The sequence below is a fragment of the Pistacia vera genome, unplaced genomic scaffold (genome assembly GCF_008641045.1).
Source record: "Pistacia vera cultivar Batoury unplaced genomic scaffold, PisVer_v2 Contig78, whole genome shotgun sequence".
Lineage (NCBI taxonomy): Eukaryota > Viridiplantae > Streptophyta > Magnoliopsida > Sapindales > Anacardiaceae > Pistacia > Pistacia vera.
Window position 1 is genome coordinate 2204388 of NW_022196645.1, and position 13618 is coordinate 2218005.

The following is a 13618-nucleotide window of genomic DNA, read 5'->3' on the forward strand; positions in this document are numbered from 1 at the left end:
CACCACCATTCGTTAGAGGATTTGTTCCATAGACACTAGGGTTACCATCCATATGGAATCCTCTGGTGGGTCAGTCCAGTGAACTTGCCTACAGCAAGCACCCATGTGTTGCACCAGGTTGTCACCAAATAACTTTGACAAGTGAGATCAGTCACTGCCTTTTGACAGGTTCGTTCAACATTATGATAGCCTTACCATATTATCTGTGCCCTTACTTTAGAATAATACTAGGGCTACGAACGTTTCTAGAATGGCCACTATATGTGCTCATAGGGTTCTCACAATCAAGATTTGAAACACTTGATACCCTCATCACGGTTCTACCATTCTAAGGACATATATCAATACATACAATAATGATTTACGCGATATAGTAGAAAATGCCTTTTATTGATCAATGAACATTATTACAAAGAGTCAATTCTACAATAATTGATTAGCTCTAGGGCACCTATTCTAACAATCTCCCACTTGCACTATAGCCATTCATTCATGCACTTAACATTGAATAACCCATGTGCCTGCACTATAGCCAATCATTCATGCACTCAACAGTGAATGACCCAAGTGCCCATCATGCTTTTGCTACAATAGAAACTTCAATAGTGGGTTAGTAGGTATTCTGCAAATCTGCACATTCCCTTTCTGATCGATCACTTAGATCAGATTGAATCAACTAAGTATTTGTTTGGATTATTGGTGGGACCGTGATTCCTTAGCCGTAACAATGACTCCATTGTTATTGCAGTACAACTATACTGGATCAACAATGCTTGGAACCACATCAAGTTCAGTAATGAACTTCTTGAACCAAACCGCCTACACGGCTGCATTAAATAATGCAATACACTTAGCATCAATTGTAGAATTCACTGCAGTACAATGATTTGAGCTCTTCCAGCTCACTGCAGTTACATTAAGACAAAAATATTTAATCCCAAATTGAAAACTATAATCATCATTTTCATGTTTGGAAATAGCATCACTGTATCCTCTTACAGTGACCTCATCTTCCCCTCCATAAACTAAGAACATATTCTTAGTCCTCTTTAGGTACTTAAGAATATTCTTGACAGCTATCTAGTGATGCTCACCTGGATCCGATTGATATCTGCTACAAATGCTCAAAGCACATGAGCCATCAATCCGAGTACATAGCATGGCATACATGATGGATCCAATTGCTGATGCATATGGAATGGGATCCCCTTCATCCTATCTCTCTCATCTTGTGTTCTAGGACACAATTCCTTAGAGAGATAAACACCATGTGACATCAGAAGATATCCCTTCTTGGATTCTTCCATACTGAATATTTTCAGTACTTTGTCAATATATGCACTCTGACTTAGGCCAAGCAACCTACGCAATCTTATCACGATAGATCTTTATTCCAAGGATGTAGGCTGCTTCCCCTAAGTCCTTCATGGAGAAGCACTTGGATAACCAAGTCTTTACCGACTGTAAGTTCGGTATATCACTCCCAATCAGAAGTATGTCATCGACATACAACTCTAGGAATGCCACTGCACTCCCACTCACTTTCTTATAAACACAGGGCTCATCTTCATTCTTGATAAAATCGAATCCTTTCACGGCTTCATCAAAACGAATGTTCCAGCTCCTTGAAGCTTGCTTGAGTCCATAAATGGATCTCTGCAACTTGCATACCCTATTAGCTTGCCCATCAAGAACAAAACCATTAGGTTGTGTCATATACACATCCTCCTCAAGGTTTCTGTTCAGGAAAGTTGTTTTGACATCCATTTGCCAAATCTCATAGTTATGATATGCAACAATCACAAGCATAATCTGGATGGATTTAATCATGGCAACTGGCGAAAAGGTTTCTTCATAGTCAACGCCATGAATTTGTTTGAAACCTTTGGCAACCAGTCGTGCTTTATAAGTATGCACCTTGTCATCCATGTCAGTCTTCTTCTTGAAGACCCAATTACACCCTATGGGTTTTATCCCTTCAGGTGGTTCCACCAGAGACCACACTTGGTTCTGGTACATGGAGTCCATCTCAGATTTCATGGCTTTAAGCCATTTAACGGAATCTGGAACCAATATAACGTCTTCATAGGTTTTGGGTTCATCGTCTTGGTAGACTAGTATGTCACCATGTTCAGTCATGAGATAACCGTATCTCTCAGGCTCATGGCGTACTCTCCCAGATCTACATAGCTCCTGTGCTACCTGAGGTGGTTCCCTTTAATCCACAAGTTGTGGAGTAACCTCCTCTTAATGTTCAACCACCTTTAATGGCACATCATCCCGTCCTTCGTCTAGTATATCTTATAGTTCTAGAACTTTATCAAGTTCTATTTTTCTCCCTCTAGTACTTCTTAGAAAATTTTCTTTTTCTAGGAAGACACCAGATCGAGCAACAAAAATTTTGCGCTCTTTTGGGTGGTAGAAGTAGTATCCTTTGGTCTCCTTTGGATACCCCACAAATATACATTTACAAGATTTTGGGCCCAGCTTGTTCGTAGTCAATTTCTTAACATATGCTTTGCAACCCCAAATCCTTAGATAAGACAAGTTGGGCTTTTGCCCACTCCATAGCTCATATGGAGTCTTATCTGCAGACTTTGACGGCACACAGTTCAAAACGTGAGTCGTAGTCTTTAGGGCATAACCCCAAAATGATGCAGGTAAATCACTAAAACTCATCATGGACCTAACCATGTCAAGTAAGGTAATGTTCCTCCTTTCTAACACTCTATTATGTTAGGGTGTTTAAGGAGGAGTGAGTTGTGATACTATCCCACATTCTTTCAGGTATGTTTAGCTTAACTTGCCAAAGTTGGCATAATTGTCATTTTGAGATTATCCGTATTGTCTTTCTTAAAGAACATATTATTATGAAACAGTTCCATAAAGAATATTATTTACACTCAAGGACAATAATCCATTAGTAAACTAATACTCTCATTTGTCCTAAGTGGACACAAAAATATAATTTCTAGAAATTGAAGAAAAATCATAATAATCTACGAGTTCTAAGAAACAAGCGCATCGGCTAAATCAAACAATAAGATCCTACAAAAAATGCAGCAACACGTGCTTCATTTCCAACTGATAGGTCCACCTCTCCCTCAGCTAGCAATCTACTCTGCCGTAGTCCCTACACATCAATCAAATGTGAGAACCACATCTTGTGTTAATAACCCAAGATGTTAACGGGATAAGTTGATTTCAAAAACTTACCTGACGAAGAAGTAACATTCTTCTTCCCTCTTGCTAGGAAGGTCTTGCAATGTTTTCTCCAATGGATGGGATTCCCACAATGAGGACAAACGACTTTCCTTTCTGCAATAGTTCTTTCCAATGACTTCTGAGCCCCTTTCCTTTTCACTTAAGCTGGTTTCAACCAATGTCAATGTTTCTGATATTTTCATGCCTGACTCAATAGCCTTCAACAAATCCAGAAGCTCGGAAAGAGTGTTCTTCTTATTTTGCTCAATGAAGTCATAGACAAATTGAGAATAAGAATCGGGCAAAGACTGTAATATTAGGTTTATCGTTAAACCTTCATTAAGTCCACATCCCAAAATCTCAAGCTTGTTCATATGCTCGATCAACTTGAGTATATGATCGCCAATTTTGGTACCCTCTTCCATCTTACATCTGAATAACGACCGAGACACCATATACTTCTCATTTCTATAAAGAAAATGAAGAATAGAAGCTAAATCCATTTTCTGGCACTGCTATTGCAGTAATGGTGCCATTGATGCAAGCACAATGTATCTAGTCATTTCTACTTTTGCATCATGTGTATGCTTCACATATACATACCCAGTCTCATGGATAGAACTATCAGCAAGCTCTGGTGATAGAGCTTGCTCAATGGTGTATAATATATCGCTTGACTGAAGTATATTGTTTATACTTCTATACCAGTCAATGAAATTTTCACCATTCCGTTTCTCTCCCAGTTCGATGATTTGTCGTAGTGATGTTGGGATCATTTTGCTCAATTTTAAGTGAATCTACAAGTGCAGAATAAGTAACCGTTATTACCATGTTCATTATTATTTAATATGGTCTTTTGTTAAACGATACTCCCACTATTTTACTCAAGACAATAGCCCTCACTATTAACTCGGAAAAGCCCGTTGGCTTTCCTAATGGACCAAGATCCCATCCTGCCCATTTCAAACCTTCGCTTTGGCGAACAAGCCAAAATGAGTTGATTAGGTAGGCCAACAAACTTAATCCACACTAGTCGATAGCTCCTATTATCAACCTCAAATGTGAAAAAACCAACAAGCCGATCACACAATCTAATGGACACTACATGCCATCGTCCTTAAGTGTGATTCGCAGTATCAGTAGAGTGGACACTACATGTCACCACGTACACACAATATGTGTACTACTCTACTATGCCCATGACGTGTTTATCAACCTTCGCTTTGGCGAACAAGCAAAATCGTCATTTTAAGTCAACCCATCACCATTAAAAAAAAAACTCCAATGCAGTTTAACCTCCCACTGGTAGAAGTGTACCCTTCGCTTTAGCGAACAAGGTTTCGACGAACAGTGGTTTATTAAAACCATGGTGATGGAAGGCTTACGTGACTTAATATACTTTAATTGGGGGTTTGTTATTTAATGTCTCACCAGCTTATTATCTTTGTTAGAATGACATTGTTTGGCATGTTATTGAACATTCAACCTTATCATGCATTCTAAACAAAATATTAAAATGTGCCGGTACATGGCCCAACTAAAACTGATTTCCTCGAGACTAGAGGAATCGGTAGGTCACCTAGGGGTCCTGTAATAAATATCTTGAGTCTTCAAGTATGGTTGCCTCGTCCTTTGCTCCGTTTTTAAGTACATTACAAAAACATCATTCTAAAATTTACAATAAGAATAATTATACAAAATTCTTTACATCAATAAATTTAGAAACCTCGATTCACATTAGAGGAGAATGAGATGAGAAGAGAATGTACATTGATAAGAGGAGAAAGGCAGGACACGCATGCCCTATTTAAAAAATTTACAACCATACATAAGCAAAAATTTTAAAACATTCACCATAGGTCTAAGGCTCATGTACCGGGCTCCATGCAATATACAGACAAGAACATAGCATACATTTCAAAAAACAATCAATTTTTGAAATTGGTGGGTTAATTATTAATTACCCCTTGACAATTTACAGATCTACATTTGGTCTAAAAGTTTTGAAACTTTACAATATGGCCCCTGCACACTCGGAAGTGTGCTCGCTGCGGCGATGAGTTATATCAGTGTAGCATATGGTGATTAACTTGACGTTCAGGCTCAACGTGCGATCGCTGCTGCGATGGGCTATATCGCTACGACGAGCGCTAATTTCGTGCAGCGTTTGTCCTAAGGACGAAACCATCGCCGTGGCGAGCGCTGATTTGCAATCAATGTGAAAGCCAAACACGCACGTCGCAGCGATGGGTTATATCACTGCGGCAAGCGTACACTGATCTATAGCTCCGGATCAGTTCATCCAGTCACCAAAAACACACCAAACAGATTTTGCAATCAATCATAGACACTGATTTCAACAAAAATCCATAACCCAATATACCAAACCTGCAGATCATCAACAAATTCAAATTAATCGATTAATTGATTTCTTAAAACATGCTTTTAAGGCAGATTTTACACAGATTCTTTAAGGCAACATATTATCAATCAAATACATGTAATCAACCATCCACATAAAACTGTAAAATCTGGTACCCTAGGCTTTGATACCACTATCAGGAAATGATCCATTGAGGCAACGGAAAACAGAAATTAATAACAGCATGGATCATTCCGTAGAACCAAGATCAGGGCACAAATTTACAGTTTATATCAAAATAAGAATCTGCAGAAAATCAGTTTAGAGTTTAAGAAATGATACGCACGTTTGGAGGCTCCTCCAACTTTGTCTTTGAACGTATTTTGCTACCGACCCAAGTGTAGGATCGAACCGATGTAGTCCACACGAAGATAATCGCAAGGAACTAAAGAGGGATTTGCTAGATCTTCTTTAGCCTTAAGAACAAAGAAGAAATGAAGAGTATTTGATTTTCAATCAAAAACCAAGTCTGGCATGGGAATGTTTTTGGGGCTGTGGTTTTTCTCTTTTCAATGAAAAGAATGAAATGAAAAACTTCACTTTCTCTCTCAATTAAACTTTTACTTATATAGTATAAGTTTAATTGCCCTATTCCCTTATGAAATAGGCTTGGGCTCCAACCCAAACACCTATTGTTTCCAAACACTCCAAATTAGATATTTTGATTTTAGTTTATCATTATCTCAATTTAAATCAATTAATATATATATTTAATTTATTAACATTTAACAATAATGATAACTTATTTAGATATATGCGAACACATATTTAAACGTAATCTTACTTATTTAATTTTTCTAACAAATTAAATAAAGGCTACGACCTCAGCAAATTTATTTGCACTATGAAATTACTAAAATACCCTTTTGCCTAAAAAGACGAAAACGCCCTTCTTACTTCTCGAGTCTTAAATTATCTTTTATGTGTGTGATCCATAGGCTTCTCATCATACCGGTAGTGTATAGTATCGCGATTAACACCAATTAATCGTCTCACTAATACACAGACTAAGATTGGCCCCTAGCAAGGCATCATGGCCACCCGATAGATTCAGATTCAGCAAAGTAGCTACCTGTCAACGATATGGTTACCGTACAATTCAATCCTTTCATCATCCATTATCTCGACGAGACCGAGGCATAGAAATAGTGTCAACCTTCGGTTACTCTCGATATTGTGTCTTCACTTACTGGACCAATGACTTGTATTATAAACTGGATAGAGCAACAACTCAATCCCACTGGGGCCACAGTTTTAGTGTCATTGCTATTTACTAAATTGTGTCGTGAGATAACTTCTCCCGTACCCGGGAGTGATAAATCCCCTATCTATCCACCATAGTCTTGATACACTCCTTGATGCAGCTAATCACCACCATATTGAAAGCTCTGAATAGAATTGCGTTAGGCCAGTGTCAAACTACACCAATCGGTGCACAAGACGCTCCGGCGATCTCAAGTCTAAGGATCACATGCACCACCATTCGTTAGAGGATTTGTTCCATAGACATTGGGGTTACTATCCATATGGAATCCTCTGGTGGGTCAGTCCAGTGAACTTGCCTACAGCAAGCACCCATGTGTTGCACCAGGTTGTCACCAAACAATCTTGACAAATGAGATCAGTCACTGCCTTTCGATAGGGTCATTCAACACTATGATAGCCTTACTGTATTATATGTGCCTTTACTTCAGAATAATACTGGGGCTACGGACGTTTCTAGAATGGCCACCATATGTGCTCATAGGGTTCTCACTATCAAGATTTGAAATACTTGATACCCTCGTCATGATTCTACCATTCTAAGGACATATATCAATATATACAATGATGATTTACGCGATATAGTATAAAATGCCTTTTATTGATCAATGAACATTATTACAAAGAGTCAATTCTACAATAATTGATTGGCTCTAGGGCACCTACTCTAACACATCCCATGCATTATAAAACTACACTTGTCTACATGTGCCTCTAGTACATTTTCAACCTTTGTTAATCGAACAAGCCAAACTACTAGTTAAGTCTTCCCCAACACCATTAAGGAAAAACTCACATGCGACTTAGCCTCCCACGAATAACGTATACCCTTCGTTGATCGAAAAGGTTATGACAATCTATGGTTTGACTAGGCCCGTGGTGTTGGAAGGCATTTATCATAGACTTAATATCCTTTTAGTGAGTATTTTTCTTTTGCTTTTGGTCTCATCATTTTATTATCTTTATTAATATGTTATATCCATAACATTCACCCTTAGCATGCCAACTGTTAGGATAGGTGCACTAGAGCCAATAATTTTTGAACATTTGTAATAATATTATTGAATATCAATGAAGGCATTACTTCTATATCATGACATTCATTTATATACTTGTATATATATTGATATATGTCCTTAAAAGGATTGAACCATGACAAGGGAATTAAGTGCTTTAAATCTTAATTGGTAGAACCCTATGATCACATATGGTGGCCATTCTAGAACTATCTGTAACCCTAGTATTAATCTGACCAAGGACACAGATTATATGATAAGGCTATCATAACGTTAAGCAACCCTACCAAAAGGTAGTAACAGTTCTCATATGCCAAGGTTGTTAAGTGACAACCTGGTGCGACGCATGGGTGCTTGTTAATGGCAAGTTTATTGAACCTACCCATTAGAGGATTCCACACAAGATGGTAACACTAGTGTCTGTGGAATATATCCTCCAACGGATAGTGGTGCATGTGGTCCCTCGACTTGAGATCACTAAAGCACCATGTGTAATTATTGATGTAATTTGAAACTAGCCTAACGTAATCCTATTTAGGGTTATTAGTACGGTAGTCATTGGTCACATCGAGAAGTACATTATGGCTATGGTGGATCAACAAAGGATTCATCATTCTTGGTTACAGGAGAAATTATCTCGCTGAGATATTTGGTAAGGAACCACAACCGCAAAATCTATAGCCACAGTGAAATCGAGTTAGCACTCAAACCTAATTTATATGGTCGTTGATTCGACAACCGAATATAAACATATCAATGTACATTCATTGAAGTTAACACTACTTATGTACTTCAAACCTTGATGAGATAAATAATGATGAAAGGATTTGAATTGCACAGTAACCAAATTGTTGAAAGGTAGCTACTTCGTTGAATATTTATTTGTTGGATAATCATGATGCCTTGTTAGAGGTCAATCTTGACTGGTGTACGGAACACTAATTAGTTGATGCTTAATTATAAATCTAGTCACTGCCAATATAATATAAAGCCTATGGGTCATAATATTAAAGGTAGTTTTATTGAGAAAGACGTTTTGGGAATTACAAGGTGGTGTTTTGAACTTTTTGCCGAGCCATAAAATGGAGCAAGGTCTACTGATTTGAATTGTTTAGTTTGTTTACAAATTGGATAAGGACTAAACTACAAATTTTGCAAGTTTAGGGACCAAAGTGAAATTCTACTAAATTAAAAGGGGTGCACTAATTTACATGTTAAATTTAAATTTGAGTTTTAATTGATATTCCATGTTTGATTGATGTCTAAATATGCATGGTGTTTGGTACTTGGTCACCGACCTTAGGTTTATTATTTATTATGGGATGAATGCTTTTAATTTTTATAATTATTAAATAGGGCCTACGTGTCTTGCCTATCTCTTTACTCTCAATGTATTCTCTTCTCATCTAAATCCTCTCAAATATAACTCGAGGTTTCTTTTTATTTAATGTAATTTAGAATAGGGTTATATCATTACTGTAAAGAAGATGGAGCGAAGGCGTGAAGCGAGTTCCATAGACTTCAATGAAGTTTTGTAATAAATTGCATGAACCTAGGTTGACCTACCAATTCCTCAAAGCTTGGGGAATTTAGTTTTAGATTGGCCATGTACTGAAACATTTATTTTTATCTTAGAAAGCATGCTAAGGTTGAATGCTTTAACATGCCGGACTATAACATGCTAAAAAAATAATAAAATTGGTGAGACAATAAAATCAAGAACCCTCGATTAAGATATTAAGTCACAAATAACAATACGCCTTCCATCACTATGGGATTAATCAAACCACTATTCTTTGTGGCCTTGTTCGCCTCCGCGAAGGGACACTTCTACCAATGGAAGGTTAATTATTCATTGGAACTTTTCCTTAATAGTGATGGGTTCGACTTAACTAGGTGTATTTTGCTTGTTCGCCTCTGCGAAGGTTGATAAATACACTAGAGGCATAGTAGAGTAGTGCACTTAAAGATGCACAAGAGGGCATGTAGTGTCCAACTCACTAATCCGAAAGTTACACTTGAGGATAATGGTTGATGTCGTTGGATTGTGTAATCGATTTGTTGGCTCGATTTACATTTGAGTTTAAAAGTTAGTGCTATTAGATGGTGTAGATTAAAGTTTGTTGACCTACCTAATCATCCTATTTTAATTTGTTCACCCATGTGAAGGTTGAAATAGAAATGATGGGATTTCGGCCCATTAAGAAGACCAACGGGGCCTTCCCGAGTTTAATTGTGAGGGCTATTGGGCTTGAGTAAAATAGTGGGAGCAATTGATTAATAAAATGCCTTATTAATTAATATAGTATTAACTCTATTTAAATTTTGCATTTGTAGATTCACTTTCATTATGACTTTATCTACCCTATTGTAGGGATTTCTACTGTAACAAGCACAAAATAAAAAATAAAAAATAAAAAAATTGCTATGAGAGAGTCTTGTTACCCAAGATCACGATCCAATAACTATAAGCACAATATAATTAAACCATACAAGGTTAGGCATTATACCTTCATTGGCAGCTCCTTCGGATGTCTTCAAGATATCTCTATCGACCCAAAGTAAGATCGAGCTCGACAGTATCCACACAAAAGTAGGTCGGGATCACTCTTGGATTGATTACTAGATCAAGCCAAGAGCATAAGAGGAGTGGCAGATTTGAGAGAGAAATTCTCTCTAGGGTTCATTACAAGGAAAAAGGTATTTCTTGATAGAAAATTTGACAGAATTTCTTGATTGTTTTTAAAAATAGTCAAATCTTTTCCTTGACAACTTCTTGACCGTTTTTCAACTGTAAAAAATTCTAGCAAATCCTTCACTGTTATTAACTGTTAAGGATTTTGTAAAAAATAAGTTGTTCAATTTCATTCATTGACTGTTATATGCTTAATCCTTGACACTGTTTAACTATCAAGGATTAAGTCAAAAAAAACAAAGGAGGTAGTCACCTCAATTCAATTCTAGTGTTGTGTTGAAAAAAAAAAAAAAAAAAAAAAAAAACAAACAGAACTCTAATTTGGCCAAGGCTTCCCACACTAAAATTTTGCTAAGGCAATTTCTTTACGCCCAAAACACCAAAGTTCACTGTCAAAACCCATTTTCCCCCAAATTTCGACCAAGTCAAGAAAAAAACTTCCGCCAAAACCCAAGTCTCCTCCACTAAATTAATCAGATCTCGTAAACCCTAAATCTCCTCCACTAAATCGCCCAAGTCTCTTCCACTAGATCGCACAAATCTCTTCCATCACTTGTTTCTTCAGTTCCCGGTAGCAGCAATAAACAATGAAGTCGTCACTTCGCCACCTCCGCCGCCACAAACCATCACCCGTAAGAATGTTGTTTTCTTCCTTGGATGAACATGTCTTCTGCGTTTGTTTTTATGTTAATAAACATTACAGTTATTCCATCATTATAGTCAAAGGGAAAATTTTGGGTTTTACTTTGGACGAAAAGATGCTTGGTTTTGTTTTTTGTTTTATTTTTGGTTTTTTATGAGTGCTGAGGATTGTGGATAGAAGGAAAAACAATATTGGATTAGTTGTGTCTGAGGCGAATATTTATTCTCATAAGAATCAAAAGCTAATCATCTTTACCTGGTCTAAGATTGATACTTGGAAATGAATTGACATTGGTTTATCTATTCTACTGGGATTTGTGATCCATAAATATACTATTCTTGTAGAATGCTTTCTTTGTTATTAGTTTGAAAAGAAGTGTTTAAGTTGAGATAATTCTTTCGAAGTGTGCCTATGCTAGTTATTTTTCTTTTTTTGGTTCTGTAGTTTAGACTTTTAGTATCCATACAAACTGTATTCCTCTGTATAAAAGTGGCAATGTTGGTGCTGACATAAATTATTTCTTCTTGAAGATGCATTGATGGGCATTAAGGATTTATTTCAAAAGCATCCAGGACAGTTAAGGTTGCACAGATATGCCGCTATAGAAAAGTTGCGTGAATGTATCAGTGATGATGACAAAGTTCTCCGAGAAATGTTATATCAATTATTTAAGACTCTGATATTTCCTGGGTGCAAAGAGGAAACTCTTCACTTCAGTTTTTTGTTTGAACTCTCAAATTTGGTCAGGTCGCTACTTAGTCACAATTACGTCCATGGTAATACTCATTGAGTTATGCTTCTGGACACCCAAATGGCACCATAATGTATCTTCTACTTTCAAGGTTTATATTTTTTTACAGCTCAGGTAGGTGTTATTATCTTTAAAAATTTTCTATTGAACAAGAATTTACACATAATTCAATGTGTTATTCTATGCAGCTGATAAACTTGAAAGCTTCTTAAAGTAGTTTCCTGTTTTTCGAAATGCTTTTTTGGTTGGGAGTGCAGCTGACTTCTTTGTTATTGAACTGACAAACCTGGTAGAGTTGATAAATTTTTTATTCAATGCATAGCAAAATATGGTTAGGGTTTGTCAGTCGGGACCCTTTTAATGGTCAAACCTTATTTAAGTTTTATCCCAACACCAGCTATTTGTGAGGAGTTGGTATATAATTGCTATGTTACATTCATATGGTGTTGCAACTCCGCTGTTTTTCAGCTTCAAAAGTTGAAGGTGGAGCCTGTCCTTTTGCATCACCTTTCACAGCTTAGAGTTCTCCAAGGTAAATTGTTTCAACTCCTTGTGAGGTTGAGATGTGAGATATTGTCTACTGATCGTAATCAGTTTCAACTGCATTTAATATGTTATGACTTATGCAGGGGTGGAACTTAGGATGGCCACAAGTACAAGGTTAAAGACATGTTTGTATAGCTTCACTTCTCCTGGTGGTCCTATGTATCCAACAAGAGCTGTTCGTCATGCAACCTGGGATGCTTTGGACTTTCTCTTCCCTGTGAGTGTATTCTGTTTATTGTCCATCGCATGTATATATACCCTGTGTTACACTTTCTATGTGATTGCAATTCTTTACATTACAGTTATTCCAAGCATCTTTAACTTTGTACTATCTTGATCCCTTGAGGGGAGATATTGGGCAAGATTTACAGGAAGTAGTGCAAAAGTTAATAATTCTACTTACTGTCATTTTTAATGCTCTATATAATATCAAATAATGTATGTTAATTTCAGAAGTTGTTTTAACTTTCATAGTAGTATCTTAATCCCTTCTGCCCGTAAGATTTCCAAAAAAAGGGATAATATCTCATGGCAAAAAGTATTGGTGCCAATTAATTTTCAGTTTTAATATTGTTTTACCTTTTGGATATTAATGGTTATTCCGAATTAATTTTGTGTAGGGACTCATTCAACTGGGAAGCATTGAATGTGGGTTTTATATAATGAGATACATGAGATATAGTTGAGAATGGGTTGACATTACTAAAAAACAATGTAAATTTTTTTTTTTCTCACAGTTGTGAATAATAAGATATAGTTTATATTTGTTGGTTAGTCTTTTTGTGTTTACTTTTATAGTTCATGGGGAAAGAAATATACGAAGATGCGGAGGTCGATGAGGTCAGAGGAGAATGGGTGATGTTCGTATCAAACTTTTTTTTAATTATTGTTGTTTCAGTGATGTCAGGGCCAATGAGGGCAATAACTATGTATATATGTATCAAACTTCTCATTACTGAATTGATTACCTTTCATTGTCGTTTATGCAAATTGTAAAAACTAAAAACTATACTGGTGCTCAATTTTGTTTACTTAGAGCAACAGTAATATATGTATCATTCAATTAATTGTTCAATGT

General features: G+C 36.6%; 1 protein-coding gene across 1 annotated transcript; it reads left to right on the forward strand.

Annotated features, from left to right (window-relative positions):
* Nucleotides 1–12327: 12327 nt before the first annotated feature.
* LOC116116531 lies at nt 12328–13268 on the forward strand. Its single transcript, XM_031402591.1, has 2 exons — nt 12328–12526; nt 12624–13268. Exons 1-2 carry the CDS (start codon nt 12355–12357, stop codon nt 12875–12877), a joined length of 426 nt encoding a protein of 141 aa, XP_031258451.1. The 5' UTR covers nt 12328–12354; the 3' UTR covers nt 12878–13268.
* Nucleotides 13269–13618: the final 350 nt, after the last annotated feature.